We start from the raw sequence: 20,134 nt of genomic DNA on the forward strand, positions 1-20,134 counted from the left end.
GAACCTGTCAGACCCCCACTTGACCGTTTAAGCAGCTCCCAACCCACCTGTTAGAAGACAGTAAAAAGTTACCTTTCCCATCTAGAGATGCCATTGGCTTTTTCTTCACAGCCGTCAGCATTCTATCGTGGTTACTGGGGTAGAGCGACCCTTGGCACTCGGGGCAGGACCCAGCGGCAGTCCTGCTGCACTGGTGATGTGGAGAATGCTCTTGGTCACTCCCACCCGGCTCCGGGCCATTTGGCGCACTTGGCTGTGTGCTGTCTCTGGACACAGGCTGGGGGTGGAAGGCTTGTCCCCTGGAGTAACAGTCCACTTCGGTGTTGCAGTCACTACATACGACCCGGCCACCGTGTTCTGAAGGACAGCGCCAAAGATGGGTTAGAGTCACTGCTGTGGGAGTCTTCGTCCCCACACAGAGGACAGGCTGCTCAGCTCCACTGTGCAAGGTGAGAACCCTGACTGCAAACACTGTATGCATGCTTCCTCTTTTCCCCAACTATGTCCCCAGAGAAAGGACTGGGCAAACACCAAGTCACTCATGAACTGTGGGGTCTTTCGTGTTTACAGTGAATTTCATAGAGAATGTAGTCTTACTGCTTCGCAGGGGAAAAGCCATTAGCGTTAGGTACCATGCAGTGTTGGGTCTTTTCAACAATTAGAAATTAAGCCTCAAAATAGCCCTGGTGAAAAAGTGCTGACTGAAACTCTATACTTCGTTTGCGCCTTGCCCCTTATTTAAGTTGCTTATAAATCTAGAAAATTCATGCTCAGGCTTACCATGGCGTAGATTTATTTAGGAGAAACTATCCTGGAATTAAGAGAGCCAGGCCTGAGCTTCCCATTTATATACTGAATACCAAATTTGGAGACAGCTGTGGACTAGGAATGTGTCTCCCCCTTTGATGTAGTGACTAGGTCAGCCCAAATCTCCATTTCAGAAAGAAACTACTTCCAATGGGAAGCATCTCATACCCATCTTATGTGGCCCAGGTGTCCCTTCAGCTTTCTCCATCGCTTTCCACGGCTCTTTGTGATACCCAGCACAGAGCTTTGGCTGCCTGCAGGCAACACTGTGAGTGTCGGGCTCTGGAAAGTGGCTTGCATCTCTTGGACACACACCTGCAAGTGGATTCCAACACGATTAGAAACTCTGGGCTTGGTATTTCACAGTAAGCCTTATGAAAGGAATGAGCAAGGCCGCTAGAACAGTCATTTTTTTAAAAAGTTCTTCAGAGTGGTGGGGCTGCTGGTCTGGCAAGCAGCGTGTTTTCTACTACTACTTCCCAGCAGGCAGGCTGGCCTTGTGAAATGAGCAGCTGTCTCAGGGTGAGCCTCTACGGTCTCAGGCAAGGGCTCAGAGGCCCCCACTGTTGGAAGTACCTCATCCTGGTGACAGCTTTCCAGTGTAAGACTGGATCACAGAGCAGACCTGGGCACATTCCCCATGTAAGGAATGGGTTGGCTGGGTTCATGCACCGTAATGCCCTTTCCAGCTGCTACTCCAGGCAAGCCTACTTTATCCTGCCAGGGAGATGCTAAGCCCAATCCAGTGGCTTCCTGAGGGCACAGGACTTTAAAACCTTGCAGAACTCATGAAGACTGGGTCCAAAATAGCAGCCCTTAGTCATACCGCCTTCTAGTTCACCAAGTTTGCCCCATCTAATGCCAGGTACCTGCCCTGTAAAGAGCTGGAGGCCACCTCCAGCACCCAGAGACACAGTCACAGCAGAGCTCTGCTTCACGGTTACTGAGGCCTTACCATTGCTCTCAATGTGCCCATTGGCCTGAGGGCCACCCTCGGTCCTGACCACGGTTTCTTGTCGGTCAGAAAGGGTCCCCTGAGAAGAGAGGTAGCTTGGAACATCTGGTGGCACGATGGTTTCATCTGCAAGGAGACAGAACAAATAAAACACCAGGGTCTCAAGTGACAAGAAATGCAGACACACGTTCATTGTCAAGCTCAGAAAGGGGATCCTCCCAGTGACGACCATCAGCGCTGTGCAGAGAGATGACATGGAGTCCATGTACGCAACAGGCCCTCCCAGAGCCTGCTCAGCTTTACTCTACACCCAGTGTGAAAAGCACAGCCAGCAGATGCCAGATGCCACAAGAAGTGGAGACCAGTGATGGAAAGCCGGGACTCACAGAAGTACCGCGCTGTTTCAGGAACAACCTACTACGTGGCAGCAGGGCCTGTGCATAGGCGGCCTCTGAGTTAGCAAGGAGAGGGAAAACTGCACGGTGCGTCAGTTACTTGTATTTGAGAGTATTCCTGTTTAAGGTTAAGTTCCTCAAAGTTAAAATGGAATTAGTGGGACTAAACCCTCAGGAGTTCTGAACACAGTGCGATTCTTTCAAAAGCCACTGGAACCCGGCCCAGTTCCCCAGCATCACTGCCATTCCTCCCTCCTTGAAAGTCAGCTCCGCTGGCAGGGCCTGACCTGTGTTGGTGACACTGTACTCTTCACTCTTCTTCCTGGTCTGGTAGATGATGCACACCCAGACCAGTGACGTCAGGACGATGCTGCTCACGACAGCAATGGTGAAGATGCCTACCGTGGTCCCATCCTTCCTGCAGCCTGCTGCGGGCAGGACGCTCAGCTGGCTGTGAGCTCGCTCCGTGCCCAGGGTGTTGGACATCTCACAGGTATATCGGCCCGCATCCTCTGCCACCACGTTCTGAACCACCAGGAGCTGGTTGTCAGGGGTCAAGTGGTGCCGCTCAGTGAGGCTCAGCGGGCGGTCCCCCTTGAACCAGGTGATGCGGGGAGGAGGGTTCCCCGTCGCTTTGCATTGGAGGGCCACTGTTTCTCCCACAGATACCACACGGTCTTCCAAGGGCACCACCAAGGATGGGGTCTCTACAAGAGAGCAACAGAGATCTTAGTCATTCTCAGGGCCTCCGTTGCTCTGGCTCTGCCTGGTCTTCTGGACAATGGACAATCCAACATATCAATGAGATGCATCTGAGATTCTGTCTCAGAGTGGCAAGCTTTGGAGAAGACCCTTCAACTCATTGACTGAGTCATCTCCATGCTGGGAGTGGCTTCCACAGGGACAGTGAACCTCTGCTGACAAAAGCCCCTGCTATTCCCTAACTGTCCTGTGTCAGGCCTGTGTCCTTATTCTTGACCAAGCCCACATCCATCCTGTCCAATTCTTAAAATGTTCTGTAGCTAAACCCTATGAAGACTCTTAATTCACCAGCTATCATTTCTTTTAAAGAGATAGAAACACTTGTTTAAGAAAAATTAACTCAACTCAAAAAGCAGCCCCAAATTTCAAACAGGGTCGAAAGGCCCACAACGCATACCACCCCTGGCCACACAGAGCATTTGAGAGTCTCTCTCTCTCTCTCACACACACACACACACACACACAGTAGAGCAATAGGCAAACCTAGGACAGTCAGGGTGGCATTAGCTGAAATGGAACCGGCTGAGTTCTGAGCAGTACAGCTGTAAACCCCTGCGTCATCTATTTTCACATCAGTGATGAAAAACACGTCGTCATCCGGCATGACATGCATGCGTCGCTCACGGGCGGCAGGGAAATCCGTGCCTCCATCCTTCTGCCAGGCAATCTGAGGGTTTGGGTGACCTGTGGCAGCACATTCGAGGCGGGCCATGGTGGTGGTCCGGATGGTTATGTCGTGGGGTGTTTTGGTGAATGATGGCAACACTGGAAAACATACGTATACAGGGTCGGGTTACGGGACAGCTAGATGCAAAACCAGGAAGTCCTCTGGCAAACACCTACCTGTCACTGTGCCCAGTGCCAGTTCACTTCTTTTCTCCCAATGTCTGCCCAGGACCACTCCTGCCACCTGTGAATCAGGAACCCCCAGCTTCTCCCACCACAGTTGGAACACTTCCATCCCATCAGCCTTGCATTGTACACCCGAGGCTGGCTATAGTCCCTTCAAAGCAAAGGCTTTTACTCTACATGGCAATGCCTATACGGGAGTTGCAGGGGGTGCCCATCCACACTAGGTAGGCTTGATGCTTGCCTGCTTTACCCACCAAGAGAGAGGCTGTGGAGATGGAATTACAGAGGGAAGGTGGGCATGCCTCCACCTTGGGAGAGCAATGGGATGGCTCATCCGTTTGGATGGGTGTTCATGGGATGAATGGGATGGCTCATCCATTTGGATGGTTGTTCACCCAGGGTGTTCCTGCCCACTGCCGTATACCCAGGCAGGAAGCATTCAGCTTGCTAGCTTGCTCAGCCTAAAGATCGATGTCCTGACAGAGTGGGAGGCATCCAGCCACGTGTCAGGCACCACCAGAGTTCCTGTCAACGTCAATTTTGGGGAGAGTCTAACAAACAGCTGAGTCTTCCGGAAGCTGTGAGGACTTGGAATAAGCCAAGACAACCCCACTACAGTGTGGTAAAGAAGGTGTTTCGCTGTGATCTGTGGGGGCTTAAAGAGCAAAGCAGATCCAGCATTCTGATGATTCTCAAGCCAATTCTTTTTAACTAGAGAGTTAGTAATCAGGATAACCCCATTAGGTTACTGGGGTGGGACAGTAAACTCTTCAAGCTATCTACTCCCCACCCCTCTCCTCCAAACACACAATAACACATGGTCCCCTTGACAAGCTCCAAGGCTGGTTAATGAGTAAAAACCTGTCAACTGCCAGGACACTGTGTCTTTCAGGCCAGGGCTCACACCAGCCTTGCACTCCAGAGTCTCTGGAGCAGTAGCTAGCCTCTGACTCCAATGCTGTGCCATCTACTCAAAGAACAGCAGCTTCCCCAGGCTAAGGGGATATTTGGAATTTGGAAACCAGATCTCTTGGCTTATAGAGGATAAGAACTGGACAAAACACAAGGCTTAGCTCTCCACAATTTGACTTAATAACTAGTTTTTTGTTTTGTTTTGTTTTTGAGACAGTCTCACTTTGACACCCAGGCTGGAATGCAGTGAAGTGATCTCGGCTCACTGCAACCTCCACCTCCTGGGTTCAAGCAATTCTTGTGCCTCAGCCTCCCAAGTAGCTGGGATTACAGGCATGTGCCACCACACCTGGCTAATTTTTGTATTTTTAGTAGAGATGGGGTTTCACTATGTTGGCCACACTAGTCTCAAACTCCTGGCTTCAAGTGATCTGCCCACCTCAGTCTCCCAACTGCTGGGATTACAGGCATGAGCCACAGCACCCGGCCAATAACTAGATTTTTAAAACTCACCAAAAACAAGTAACTCATTGTGAATAACCCTTGAAATCTGCAAAGCTTGCTCTGGGGCAAACCCAGGCAACAATATGATTTAATAGTGCCCCACAGAAGCATGTGTGTGTCCTGTCTCAGTCATCTCTACATGGAAAGCTGAAAGGGCAATCAGGAGTGTGCTTTGTAGGATTCTGGTACTATAACAAAGATGGTGTTTCCATACCATTCACAGTGAGCCTGGCCTTATGTGAATAGGTGGAGCCAAAGTGGTTGGTGATGACACATTGGTAGCGGCCCTCGTGCCCGAAAGTGACCTGACGGAGGTGCAGGATGGTGGTGTACTCCATCACTTCCCCGTCCTGCGCGTGGACGTGGACAAAGTTCTCCATGTCTGCATTGGTCAGGACTTCATTGTCTTTCTTCCAGGCAAAGGTCATGGGGGAGCTGCTGCTGCTGGCTGCTGAGCATGTGAACCGGATGTCCTTGCCCACCATAGCCATGATGGTTTCTGGCTGGGTGATGATCTGTGGCTTCAGGAAGTCATCTGGGGAGAGAAGGGTCAACTGTAAAGCGCTGGGTTCTTGGTACACAAAGGAACCAGCTGCTGTTCATGCTAACAAAAACTGACACAGACACCAAGCAGGAACCAGAGCTTGAGGTCCCTGTGCATCCTCAGCCCCACCAGATGCCGTAAGAGTTGCACCATGGACATCTGACCTCATCTAATTAGAAGTCTGTGAGTACTGATCACCTTTATGATCACATTCCTTGATTAGAAATTAACCCACCACTTCTCAGTTCTCAAACCAGCCAGCCGGCAGTTTCCTTAAGACAACTGGCTCTGCCTGCTGACTTTCACACAAAACAGTCAGGCACCACTGGTCATGACTGCAGAGATCTTACCCACAAAGCTTACTCCAAAAGGAGGGGGTGTAAAACACTTCCAAAATGTCAGAATAAGGACCTCCAAAAATCTGCACCTCCATTAAAACAAGGAAAACACCTGGAAAAATGGTCAAAAGCAACTTTTTCAGAATTCTGGAAAACCAAAGGCTTACAACAATCCATGGATTGTTGATTCAAGCAAATAGCAACATCTCAGTAAGAAATGTGAGCTTTGTGGTATTTTAACTTATCCGAAGCCCCATTCTTCCCTCCCCAGCTCCATGGTAGCCTTGAAACCCAGCAGCCTAGCAACCACTCAAGGGTCAGAATGGGCTCCCCAAAAGCCCCATCCTCAGAACTGACACCATGTGGCCTATCTGGCAGCAACACGGAAAGCCCCATTCACAGGATTTGCATTGATTTGCCCTGATCTAGTTTGCCGAGCAGGAGAAGCCCTAGCCCCAGGGCACATGACGACAACAATCAGTAGCCACTGTTCAACAGTGCAGCTGTCTGAGGGGACAATACCCATGGGGCAAACAAGCAGCTGGCCAAAAAACTATAAAGGAAAATGTGGGGAATACAGTGTTAATGGTGGGCTTTGAAAAGGTCCAATACATTCCTGGGGATCTAGACAGCCACATGCAGGTGCAAGGCCATGTGCACACCCAGGAAAGACCTGAGGGGGTCCTCATTCCTCACCTGTGGCTGAGCATGACTGTCTACACAAATAGGAAGTGATGGCACACCCCAACACAAACACACAAGCCGTCGGTAAAGGATAGGAGACAGTGGTTGTGGTGACTTCTCTGTCCAACCATTAGCTAACCACTAAACTAAACAAGCAGGGACTTAAGCGGACGGACTTTATATAGCCTTTGTCCAGGAAAAGTCACTAGGCAAGCTGTAACAATAAACAGCAACAGCAGCAAATCCTGGGGGAGGAGAAAGGGAATATCCAATTTCCAGAGTTGCCACATTATTTTATTTTAAATGCCCAATTTTCAACAAAATATTATGAAACACTCAAACAGGAAAAAAAGCAGTCAACAGAAACTGTCTCTGAGGGAACCCAGACTTAGACTCACTAAATAAACTTTTTAAATCGGCAATTATAGGCATATTCAAACACCTCAAGGAAACCATGTCTTAAAAAAATCGAAGGATAGTGGCCAGGTGGGGTGGCTCACACCTGTAATCCCAGCACTTTGGGAGGCTGAGGCAGGAGGATCATGAGGTCAGGAGATCAAGACCATCCTGGCTAACATGGTGAAACCCTGTCTCTACTAAAAATACAAAAAAAAAAAAAAAATTAGCCGGGTGTGGTGGCGGGTGCCTGTAGTCCCAGCTACTAGGGAGGCCGAGGCAGGAGAATGGCATGAACCCAGGAGGCGGAGCTTGCAGTGAGCCAAGATCACGCCACTGCCCTCCAGCCTGGGTGACAGAGCAAGACTCTTGTCTCCAAAAAAAAAAAAAAAAAAAAAAAAAGGATAAAGTATGAGAAAATTTTATAGCAATAAAGAGAAATTATAGATATGAACCAAGCAGAAATTTTGAAATTTAGAAGTACAATAACTGAAATGAAAAATTCACTAGAGGGGCTTGACAGCAGAACTGAGCTGGCAGAAGGAGGGGGCAGGGAACTTGAGACAGTCAACTGAGATTATCTAGTCTGAGAAACAAAGAAAAAAGAATGAGGTAAAATGAACAGAACCACAGAGACTTGTGGGACAGCATCAAGCACAACAACATACAAATCATGGGAGTCCAAGAAGGAGAAGAAAGAAAAAGGAAGAGAAAAAGTATCTGCAAAACAATGGCCCCAAATTTGATGAAAAATGTGCAGCCACACATCCAAGAATCTTAATGAACTTCCAAGTAGAGTAAATTCAAAGATCCAAACGCAGATGCATCATAGTCAAGCTGTCAGGTGCCAAAGACAAAGAATCTTGAAAACGCAAAAGAGGAGCAACTCATCACATTCAAGGGATCTTCATTATTATTAACGGCTGATTTCTTACCAGAACCCACAGAGAACAGAAGGCAGTAGGAAGATACTCAAATTACTGAAAGAAAAACGTTCAACTATGAATTCTATGTATTAAAAAACCTATCCTTCAAAAATGAAGGGGAAATTAAAACATTCCGATGTTTTTATTTTAAACACACACAAAGCAAGTTGACTGTTATCAGACCTGCCCCACAAGAAATCCAGGAGAGTATTTAGTATGGCTGAAATGAAAGGACATCATATAGCAACTCCAATCCACACCAAGAAATAAAAAATCCCATTAAAGGTAACTACACAGGTAATACAACACACAGGATACGTGTATTTTTGTAACTCGCGTCTCCTGATTTAAAAGACAACTACATAAACCAGTAATTATAAGGCTGTGTTGATGGGCTTAATGAAAATGTAATGTGTACGACAACAGTAACACAAAGGAATAAAACTGGATCTTAATAGGAACATAATTTTTGCATATTACTGAAGTTAATTTCATTATTTATTTGAACTAGAATGTTGTAAGATGTTAATTTTAATTCCTATGGGCAAAACTAAGAAAATAACTAAAAAATACCTGTGTATTTAAAAAACAGGGAATTAAAATAGTATACCAGAAAATATCTTTTCAATAAAAAAACTAGTCAGTATTGGAAAAACAATGAAACAAAAAGATAGGACACAGAGAAGAAATAAGGGGCAAACTCTATCTTATTAGTAAATGCATTAAAGGAAAATGAATTAAACACTCCAATCAAAAGGCAAAGATTACCATAATGGATAAAAAAAACTATGATCCAGCTATAGCCTACAAGAGACACAGTGTGGATTCAAAGATACAAATAAGCAGTCACCAAAAGAGAACTAAAGTGTCCATACTACTAACAGACAAAATAGGCTTTAAGACAGGAGTTTTTACTACAGAGACAGAATAATATTTTATAATGTAAAAGGGTCAATGCATCAGAAACACGTAAAAATGATAAATACATATATACCTAATGGAGCGCCACAAAACATAAAATCTGACCAGATTAAAGGAAGAAATAGTGCAACAATAATAGTTTGTACACTTCAATACCCCACTTTCAACAACGGATAGAACTAGTCAGAAGATCAAGGAAACAGAAGACTTCAACAACACTATGAGGGGACTTCAAAAAGTTCATGGAAAACCGAATTATAAACTTTATTTCTCAACATAACCTCCATCAAGTTTGAAACTCTCCTGAGTGATGATACCAGCCATTTAGTCCATCCCTAAAGAACTGAGGGTCCTGGGACATATCAGTGCAGTATTTTTTACATTATTAATTGAAGAAAATTGGGTGCCCTTTAAAGATTTTTAAAGATAATAACTAAAAAGAAGTTAGATGGAGCCAAATTAGGACTTTTAGGTGGATGTCTCATGATTTCCCACCAAAACTCTCACAAATTCACTCTTCTTTGTATTAGAGCTTCTAGCCAGTGCAATAGGCTAGAGAAAGAAATGAAAGCCACCCAGACTGGAAATGAAGAAGTGAAACTACCTTTTTGCAAATGACATGATGATCACATATAAAGAAAATCCTAAGAAATTTACTGAAAAACTTAGAATAAATGATGTCAACATATGTGCAGGATACAAGATCAAGATACAAAATTCAATTACATTTCTGTATACTTGCAATAAATATTTCATTTTTGAAAATCCAAAAGTGAAATTAAGAATTTCATTTACAATAGCAAAAAGAATAAAAACAGAAATACCTTTAACAGTAGGTGAAGATGTGTACACTGAAAGTGACAAAACATGATTGAAAGAAATTTTTAAGAAGCTAAGAAAAAAGGGTGGACAGCCCATCTTCATGGATTGGGAAGACTTAATTAATACTGTTAAGATGGCAGTACTTCTCACATTAGTCTATAGATTCAATGCAACCCACATCCCACTTTCCTTTACTGCAGAAATTCACAAGCTGATCCAAAAAATTGTAGGGAAATGGCAAGGGATCCATAATAGTCAAAACAATTTTGAAAAAGAATAAAATCAGAGGGCTTTGTAACACTAAGGTTATAAAACTCTTAGAAGAAAATAAAGGAGGAAATCTTTGTGACCTTATCTCAGGCAAATAGTTTCTTTGATATGACATCAAAAGCATACGTAATAAAAGAAAAAATAGAGATATTGAACTTCATCAAAATGAAAAACTTTTGCATTTCAACTATCAAGAAAATGAAAAATAGCCCTCCCTCAGACTGGGAGAAAATATTGGCACAACATGTATCTTATGAAGGTCTCATATCCAGAATACATAAAGAACTTTACAACTAAACAATGAAAAGACAAATGAATACTGGCAAATGATTTAAATAGCTGTTTTTCCAAAGAAGATATATATATATGTATGTCCAATAAGCAGGTGAAAACATGCCTAACATCATTAATCATTAGGGAAGTGCAAATCAAAACCACCATGAGACTCTATTTTACACTCACGAGTACATCCAAAATAAAAAAGACAGTTAATAACACATGCTAGCAAAAATGGAGAGAAATTAGAATTCTCATGCATTGGTGATGGGCATGTAAAATCATGAAGCCACTTTGGAAAACAGTTTGGCAGTCCCTCAAAAAAGTTGAGCACAGAGTTAGCGTATGACCCAGCAATTCCATTCCTAGGTTTGTACCCAAGAGAATCACACAAAACCCTGTATATGAATATTCATAGCAGCATTATTCATAATAGCCAAAAAGTGGGGGCAATCTAATGTCCATCATCTGATAAATGGATAAATAAAATGTAAACCCATTTGTTCAGCCATTAAAAACAGGAATGAAGTACTGATACATGCTTAAAAATTATGCTAAGTGAGAAAAGCCAGTTACAAGAGACCGTATACTGTATGGTTCCATTTATTTTAAATGCCCAGAATAGGCAAATGATAGAGACACAATGAGATTAGTGCTATCAAGGGCCTGGGGGCAGAGAATAGGGAGTGATTACTAATGGTATGGGGATCCTTCTAGTGGTGATAAAAATGTTCTAAAATTAGATAATAGTGATGGTTACACAGTTGTGACTATTATAAAAACCATCAATTTATATATTTTAAAGGAGTAAATTTTTATGATATATAAATTATATTTCTTTTTAAAAGCAGCTTTATTGAGAATACTTCATCTACACTACAACTCACTCATCTAAAGTATACAATTCAATGGTTTTTAGTATACTCACCAATATGGGCAACCATCACAACAGTCAATTTTACAACATTTTCATCACTTCAAAAAGAAATGCTGTACATTTTAGCTATTACCCCTCTCTTTCCATCCCTCCCCATCCTTAAACTACTACTAACCTAATCTCTACCTCCAGAGATTTCCCCATTCTGGACATTTCTATGAATGGAATCATATAATCTAACGGTCTTTTGTGGTTGACTTCTTCCACTTAGCATGACATTGTCAAAGTTCATTCATGTTGCAGGACTACTGATTCCTTTCACAGCCTAATGAATATTCCATTGTATGGCTATACCACCTTTTGTTTATCCAGTCATCCACTGATACCTGGGTTGTGCCCATATTTTGGCCATTATGAATAATGCTGCTATGAACATTCATGAAGAAGTTTCTGTGTGAACATATACATTCATTTCTCTTAGGTATACACCCAAGAGTGGAACTGCCAGGTCATGTCGTAACTGGATGTTGAACTGAGGAACTGCCGAGACTGTTTTCCAAAGTGGCTGCCCCAGTTTACACTCCCACCAGCAGTGTAGGAGGGTTCTCCCTATCCTCAGCAACACTTGTTATTATCTGAGTTTTGGATTCTAGCTGTCCTAGTGGATGTGGAGTGCTTATGTTTCCGTTTTTAAAAAAGGAGTGGGAGACTCCCATAAAGCCTGAAACCTTGATCGTCTGCCAAGTGTTTTCATGATTCCCATTAACACCTGACGTTTTTAGAGGGGGGGAAGCTTGAGCTAAAATGTGGGGGTGGGGATGACAGATGTGAAATAAACAACTCTTGCAATCCAGAATATGCCAGGGCCACAGGCTGGGGGCTAGGTGAACTTACCAAAGTCCTACCTGGCTCACCCAGAGGGAAAGCCTGCCCTATGGCAGGAAAGGGGAGGGAGCGATGGAAAGCTTTATTTGCGGGAGGTCTATAAACAATTTAAGGGTCAAGGACTTGATGACAATGGGCCAATGAACAATGGATTATACAGCCATTTTGTGCCTGGATAATGGAGCTGTGCGAGCATTAGATTCCACACAGAAGGCTCCATAAGACAGATCGGTATGAAAAGCTCAGTTTGGAGAGCTGCTGCCATGTTCACAGTGGGTTTAAGACATGTCCCTGGTCTGGATCCAGAGGAAGTTCAGCAGGCCTGTTCTCAAAAGTGGTGATGGTGAAGGTAGGGGTGGATGCATGGAGAGGGCACACACATCTTGCCTCCAGCAGGCACACTGGCTACTCCAGCAGGCACAATGGCTATTGCTACGGCCAGAAAGTAGGAGACAGAAGTGGCCCACAAGGGTTGCCATATGGATGGGTGAGTTCCTGGTTAGGATCCTCACAGCAGGGATCTCAAGGCTCAAGGGAGACCAGTGAGCACAAAAGGCAGGAGGGACTTAACACCTGCCCAGCAGTTCCAGTCAGGCCTGGGAATCCCACTCTTGCTCCTGCTTAGAGCAAGCAAACAGGAAAAACTCAAAATTCATCTCATTTTTTGACCATGTCTTCCTGACCGTGAGCCTGTGTCAATCCTGTCTGAGCTAGCCTGCGTGTGTGTTTTCAGCTGTTCAGCATTTTCTGTGCTCTCTGCAACCAAACTTGGATCCCGACTCCCAGTCAAAAAGATGGCAAGAGCTACGCTCCAGGAATCAGAAGGCAAAAAGAATGTAAAGCTGCAAGTGCAGATTTCAGTGGTTTGGAGAAACAGCAAGAGTACAAGTCAACATCAAGGAATTATTTTTACTACAGCAACTGTTCTCCTGAGACTTGTTCTTCCTGTATTTAACCTTTCATTCTTGGGGTTGGAAAGAAACACACATTAAAACCCCAGCCTCGTACGCTGAGTAAATTCGCAGCTAAACCCGGGCACCAGAGCCCTTCTGAAACAACAGAACTATCTTCCTGTAACTGATTATTCTGATTTGTAACTGAACCAACTTATACTCCCTTCTGATTAAATGCATGTCCTCCAAGAACCACATAATGAGGCAACTCTACGGTAAATACTGTGTGTGGTTTCAGCAAGAAATAAATTGCATCCAGCAGCTGATCTGTAACCACGGGCTGGGGTTTACTCTCATCACAGGAATTACTCCCATAATGAAGAGTACCTCCTGGCTTCCTTGCCTTTCATGAAGGAGAAAAAAAGTTACAAAGACAGTCTTACCGCACACGAAACTCTCTGGTGGCACAGAGAAAATGCTCTGACCCTTCAGTGATTCTGGGTGGGCACAGGTGGCTGTCACAAAGGCCTGCAGCATCCTGCCAATTAGCCACGGGGGCAGCCACTTCAGCTGGCAGTCACACAGGAAGCTGTCGCTGCTGATATGGCTGAAAGAAACACAACAGTGGATGCTTCAGGTGCAGCCGCAAAGGAGGGACACTCCCTTCACACACACAATGATCAGTCGCCTCCAATCAGCTTCTCAAGTGAACATCAGCAAGCTGGAAGGGGGAAATGGTTTTTCTCACACTTCCTCTCCAATTTCCCAGGGCAGTGCATATAACCCACCGGGAGATTTTGAAAAAATGCAGTTGCTGATTGGGTGGGTCAGGAGTGGAACCCATGACTCTGCTAACAAGTTCACGTATCATGCTGGGGCTGCTGACCCAAGGACCGCAACTGGAGCAGCAGCAATGTGGAGCTTATCCATGCCATGTTCTGGGGCAGACACTGTTCCTGTGTGACCCTGGGCTGCCTTCTGACCTCTCCTGACCTCTGATACATCCAACAGTGCTATGCTGCCACCGTCCCCCCTCTGGTTTTTCCCACTTTCCTGATAAACTACTTGGAGCTTCCAAACTCGGCCTGAGACTTTGATCCAAATTCTGCAACAAGTTCCGAGGAGGGCTCTTTTGCCTCATGGCTGTTCCTTTTCCATTTGGCAAAGCTGCATGTTTTCTTACTTCCAAATGTAATAAGCCCCGTCACTGTGCCACCCTCTTGTTTGTGCCTTGATCTTTGCACCAGTATTCTTCAGGGGGCCGGCAGAATTCGGCTCTGCTCCCTAAATAGTGCTTGTTAGTTAATTGCCACTGCCCAGGGAGCATGAGAATGCACAACTTTAGCTTTGTGGGGCTCCAACCAAAACAGAGAATATTTTCTTTTTCATTTCTCAGCAACTAAGGATAAGCTTTTTAAACAGAAATCGGAATCGCCATCTCAGCGGACATTCCTTCCTGAGGAGTCACTTGAAGATAAGTCAACCAAGAGTCTAGCTGCCTTGTTCCTGGAAGACCTCAGAGCTGTGAGCTAAAGAATGATGGCTGGCCCACGATAAGGGAAGACTGGGAAAGAGAGCACACAGGCTTCCCTGCAATACACTGTCTCTGGTACATGGTGACAAACAGGAGGCACAGGTATGCGCAGAAATTCCAAAAACATCATGCAGGCCAAGAGCACGACTTTGGCTGCCTTCTCCACCCACCACTGTCCTCAGACATCAACAAAGCAACCAAATGGACTGGCCTTCCATTTTCTTCTATTTCTCTCCAGATTTCTAATGAGCAGAGAAACTGTCACAGCAAGGAAGAATGAAATGTAAGCAGATGACCCAAGGCTAAATTAAGTAAAATCCACTCTTCCTCATGTTCCCCATCACCCCTAGATGAGTTGGGCATCTTATTAAAATAATTACAATTTTGGAAAGTGCTTTTCCAAAAACAGAAATAACTTATCTCAAGGCCATTGTAACTGGGATGCTGGCCCATATTAGATCTTAAAATCAGCATGAGAGTTTGCATTTTTATTTCACGGGCAGGTAGCGTTCTGCTGAGAGCTATCTGGAGGGCTGTCCTACTGTGGAGTCACTGCAGGTGGCAGAAGGGCTGTAACGGCCATCCCTGAGGAAATGGTCAATTCCCATGCAGTGTTTGGGGAGGGCAGCTCCCAGGAGTGCACCCTGCATGGGGGTCAGGGCTGGCTGCGCCAGGCATGGGGGGAACTCAGCCTGGATGGAGAACTCTCCGCTGTCAGAAGCACCTCCAGCTCCCCAGCAAGAGGGCACTTCCGTGCAGTCAGGCAGAACAGCCTGGGCACTGTTCACGAAAGCCTAGGAGAGAAGGCTGGGCCATCCCTGTGTGACGTTAAGCATTTGTGCAGGACACAAGGACATATTCCATTTGAACCACAGGAACAAACGGGAAAACAAATTTGACATTTATCTTTGATCAGACACATGTAGAAAGGGTTAAGCCTCATCCTACACACACCCTGGATGTGTGGGGCTAACGCCTTTGAGGATTTCCTACTTCTTCCACCATGAAACCCACCTCAGACAGGAGGCCAGACTCCAGGAAGACAGTGGGTACTCAGGGTGGAGACAGCATGTTCCTAAACAGCAAGTTAGGACTGAGAGGATACATGGGGAGGGCCTGGGGCCAGGCAGTAGCGAGGATTCCAACCCCTAGGCTCTGCAGGCTCCTGCCGCCCTTCTTCCACCTGTGGAGAGCACAGCGCCATCGGCTCTACTGCCTTCTGCAGCCATCCCAGGGCTTTGCTGGCTCACGTGGTGCATTTTCATGATTCCAACTCAAAGTGTGTTTCTAATCATCACTTGTGGAAATTTACCCAGAGGATGACTAAGTGCACAGTACAACCTGACTTGATCTGATGGAGAAGAAGACGACCAAGTGGAATTAACCATTTCTCTCATCTGAGGACTGGGCACAGGGCCGGCTCCAGCTAGGTATATGCAGCAACGATGGGAAACCCAGGCAGGAGACCGAGGCTGAGCCTCCAGAACCATGCAGAAGCACGCTGGAGGTCCAAGCTTCTGGAAGGGTCCAGTTCCTCCCAACTTCCCAAGGAAAATCTTATCCTCCTCCCTCATTCTCTCAAAATACCTTCTTCCCGTTTAAATTGAATCAGGTATTTTTCACTCCTGACATCATATCTGAAAGTTTCAAAGAAAAGGTGAAAGAATTCCACAGTGAATGCTCCTGTGCCCCACCGCTTGTCTTCTACAACCAATGTTTCATTCCACTTGCTTTACTGCGAGTCCACCTCTGAGTCCAGCCTTTCACGGTGGTCTGGAATCATCTCCTCCCCTGCTCTGGAAGGAGAGCCACGGAATCCTTTCTGTATGTTCTGTCTCACCCAACAGATGGAGGCAGAGCTGCTGAGGCTGGAAGAGGGAAGGCCCTGGGCACGGAGCAGCTGTCTGCAGAGCCCTGAGCTCCATGAACCCATCACAGACACCTGCTCCAAGATCCAACCCTTGCAAGGACGGTATCTATTCAGCAGGCCTGAGGCTCACAGCATGCTGAACATCACAGGGCAAGTGCCCAGGCCACCTTCCCTCCTCACTCAGTCTGGTGTCACCCAGCCCGCTTCAGTTCCCAGCTACGGGGAATGCACTTCATTTCCCCAGTCCCAGCCTCCCTGCCCCGAGGGTTCATCAAGAGTGGCTTCGGGGAATGAGGATGAGGTCAGGGCACAAAGATGACTGTCCTGTGGCATCTGCCATTCTGTCAGCACTTCTAGGAACCAAAAGTTACCCCTTCAGGGAACTGATATCATGGCTAGAACTTACTGGCTGTAGAATCAGATTCATGTCTAGCTAAAAAAAAAACAGAAAGGAAACTTGGGTGTTACACCTGAGGACCTAGACTAGCTCCCCTGCCAGAGTAGGATACAGGGAAGCTTTTCCAACCTTGTCCCCCAAGAGCCCACAGTCCAAGTCCACAGTGGCAGCACCACCACCTGTGAACCGTGCCCAGAAAGCTTGGAAATGGTATGGGCAGACACCACTGCACCCCTAAGCATCCCATCCCCTCCAGAGCTCTGCCTTGCTCACAGCCCACCAGGCTCTGAAGTAGCCCCTCTCAACACAGGCCTTTATTGTAAGCAAGCCCAAAAGATGAAAACTTGGCCCTGACATAATTAAAGGGGTGATTATCCACTTTATAGAGGAGAGTATATTTCACATTGCCTAGAATAGTGGTTAGCAAGCTTCAGCCTGCGGCCCGACTGCCTGCTTCTGTCAATGTGACTTTATGGGCACATAGCCACACCCACCTGCTTATGTAATGTCTATGGCTGCTTTCTGCTGCAATGATGCAATCAAGTAGTCATGACAGAGACTCTGTGGCCCACAAAATCCAAAATATGTACCATGTGAACTTTTAACAAGTGAGCATAATGCAATTGCAGAAGCTTCTTACTCTGAAAGTCTCCACTACCATTAATCAGACCCAGGGAATCCAGATACTTACAGCTCTTTAAGATTCTTCATCTTCACAAAGGCATCAAACTGGACAGATCTGATCGCATTCCCTCCAAGGTTCCTGAAACAGAACATACATACTTATGCAAAGAAACCCTAGGTACACCTGAGGGGTTTTCAGGACAGTCCTGGTTTCACAGATGACCCACAGGGACTAGCCAGACCTGTGTCCTAATGACCCACAGGGACCAGCCAGACCTGTGTCCTAACTACTATAGGTGGCTGTTGTTTCCCAAATCGCAACACAAGCCCACAGAATGACTCAGGAGCCAAGCCAGCCTTAGGGCACCATCAAAGCTGGGCTGAGGCCTGCTCAGCAAGGCAAAACCTTTCCCAACAGAGTTAGAGTCAAACTTGATTCAAAGAGGAAACAAACTAAGAATCACATACATGAGGCATCCTCCCCAGATGGCAACAGCATGACTGTCTCGGGTGGCTCTGTCCCCTTCCTCCCAGGGTCTCAGAAGCAACCACACCAAACTGGTTCAGCCCAGCACCTACTCTGCATTGTTAAGCTGCTTTAATGGAGGCAACAGGCTTGGCCAGGAGGAAGCGCGTTGGTGGAAGAGGCAATGAGGCCAGGGGTCCATGAAGGAGCCAGTGCAGGGCTTAGGCTGCGCAGCAGGAGTGGGGAGGGTATTTATCCAAATACCAACTGAATTAACTGGGAGCACATCCACTGGCCATATGTTCTGTAACTGTTCCTGGCATAGGCAACATAAAGGCCAAAGTTGAAGCTGACATAATGAGAAGGAAGCAGCTGGTGTTTCCAAATAGCCTGTTTCTCAGTTTACAAAGATGCGATTAAATTGCTAGCAGAACTCCCCGGCAGCCGCATTCGGCAGGCTGTGCCTCAGGGCAGGGCTGGTGAGATACTCACAGGTGCTCCAGGCCTTCCAGCCCCGAGAATGCTCTCTTAGCCACAGACTTGATCTTGTTTCCAAACAGAGTCCTGTAGTTTCCAAACATCCAGAAATTAAGGCCGGGGAAGGAGAGCGAAACAGGAAGGGTTGAGAGAAAGAAAAAGAAAAAGAAAACACACAATTAAGGTAGTGCTACCTGATAAGTCTGTCCAGTGAGGGGCAGGTGGAAAGCTGACCTGCGCTGAGAATACGGGTTTGAGGCACACAGGCCTTCCCCTTTCTGAAATGAAATACTTTTATCTTTATTAGAATTTAATAGTGATGACAGGCTGGAATTGCATGTGCCGTCTGGCCTAAAAAGGCCCCTCCCAGTGTTAGGCAGAAATCACCTTGTCTGGCCCAGTCTCTCTCCAAGGACCACCAACCCTTGGGTGGTGAAGTTTAGTGATGGAGAGATGAGACTGATTATGGTTTCAGTGAGAGGAAGCTGAGTCAAAAGGAAAGAAAAATCTTCGGAATTAAAACTGCCGACCATGACTGGGCATGGTGGCTCACACCTGTAATCCCAGCACTTTGGGAGGTTGAGGCAGGAGGATCACTTGAGCCCAAGAGTTTGAGACCTGGACAACATAGGGCGACCTTGTCTCTACAAAAACTAAAAAATTATCCGGGCATGGAGACACGCACCAGTAGTCGTAGCTACTTAGAAGGCTGAGGTGGGAGGATTGCTTGAGCCCAGGAGGTGGAGGCTGCAGTGAGCCATGATTGCGCCACTGCACTCCAGCCTGGGCAACATAGCGGGATGTTGTCTCAAACAAAAAACAAACAAAAACCCCCAAACTGCCACCCACTTCTGAAAAGAGCATTCTGGGAATAAAGTTTCCCAAAAGAGGCAAGAAGAGGACAGTAAAATAGGCATCCATCAAGCTGGCTCCACAGCTCTCTGCACCTGAGATGTCCTGGCAGCCAGCACACAGCTATGGTGAGCTGTGTCCCTGCCTACGAGAGGGACCCCTCAGGGCCTGCAGGAGATGCCCCAGTGCTTTGGCTCTTAAGCCAGACCCCAGACGTTACATGATGTCAGTGGGCCAACCTCCAACGTTATCGCTAGTGCCTGTCCCCTTCCTGGACTGCCTGCTCATAAAAAGGGGTACCTGCCTCCAGGCAACTCTGATCCCAGCCTTAGCAGTAACTGTTAAGAGTTCTCCCAGAAACCAAAGTCTGCGCCCCTGCAGAACACATGGAAGAAATGAGTGCCTCCTCCACCACACTGTGTGATCTAAAGGGAAGCTTGTCTCTCTGCAGGGGAGCCCCTAGGGTGGACACTGGGAATGAAGAGAATCGAGTTTTCCCCTCCCCGTTATCATGTTCTCTGATGAGAACCCACCAAAGGCATTCCCTCTAATCCAGATGGCACAGGAGACTACCAGGGAACAACCGAAGGCAGTGCTGACCATCAGCTTCGTGGACTTGTCAATCTTAAGGTACACCAGGATCTAACAGGCTTGCTAAGAATACCGATTGCTGGGAGCCAACTCCTGGTGATTCTCAGCGTCAAAGGTCTGTCCAAGGCAATGGGGTGCAGGTGGGCAGGAGAGGAAGCCCCTGGAGAAAGCCCATCTGGCCCAGCCCCCTACTGGGAAGGGGACTCTTGGTCCAGGATCTCACCTAGCATCGGGGAAGAGACCGGACTAGAAGCCAGCTCCACCTTCAGCCTGCATTAAGACTGGGACCCATAAGGGAAAACAA

The 20,134-nt window shown here is 46.5% G+C and overlaps 1 protein-coding gene across 6 annotated transcripts in view; it reads right to left on the bottom strand.

Moving 5' to 3' along the window:
- The window catches only part of LRIG1 (leucine rich repeats and immunoglobulin like domains 1), a 122,041-nt gene that overhangs the window by 1,667 nt on the left and 100,240 nt on the right, over positions 1 to 20,134 (bottom strand). For 5 of the 6 annotated variants that reach the window (XM_063806893.1, XM_016941464.4, XM_054680765.2 and 2 more), the window contains 9 exons: positions 18,403 to 18,474; positions 17,512 to 17,583; positions 13,463 to 13,626; positions 5,402 to 5,722; positions 3,403 to 3,684; positions 2,445 to 2,864; positions 1,763 to 1,888; positions 976 to 1,122; positions 73 to 357 (listed from right to left, as the gene is read on the bottom strand). In XM_063806893.1, coding sequence (XP_063662963.1) covers positions 73 to 357; positions 976 to 1,122; positions 1,763 to 1,888; positions 2,445 to 2,864; positions 3,403 to 3,684; positions 5,402 to 5,722; positions 13,463 to 13,626; positions 17,512 to 17,583; positions 18,403 to 18,474 — 1,889 coding nt within the window. Of the gene's footprint in view, positions 1 to 72; positions 358 to 975; positions 1,123 to 1,762; positions 1,889 to 2,444; positions 2,865 to 3,402; positions 3,685 to 5,401; positions 5,723 to 13,462; positions 13,627 to 17,511; positions 17,584 to 18,402; positions 18,475 to 19,772; positions 19,821 to 20,134 lie in introns of those variants that run through there. The other variant, XM_054680766.2, reaches the window with a different exon arrangement.

This window comes from Pan troglodytes, chromosome 2, assembly GCF_028858775.2.
Source record: "Pan troglodytes isolate AG18354 chromosome 2, NHGRI_mPanTro3-v2.0_pri, whole genome shotgun sequence".
NCBI lineage: Eukaryota > Metazoa > Chordata > Mammalia > Primates > Hominidae > Pan > Pan troglodytes.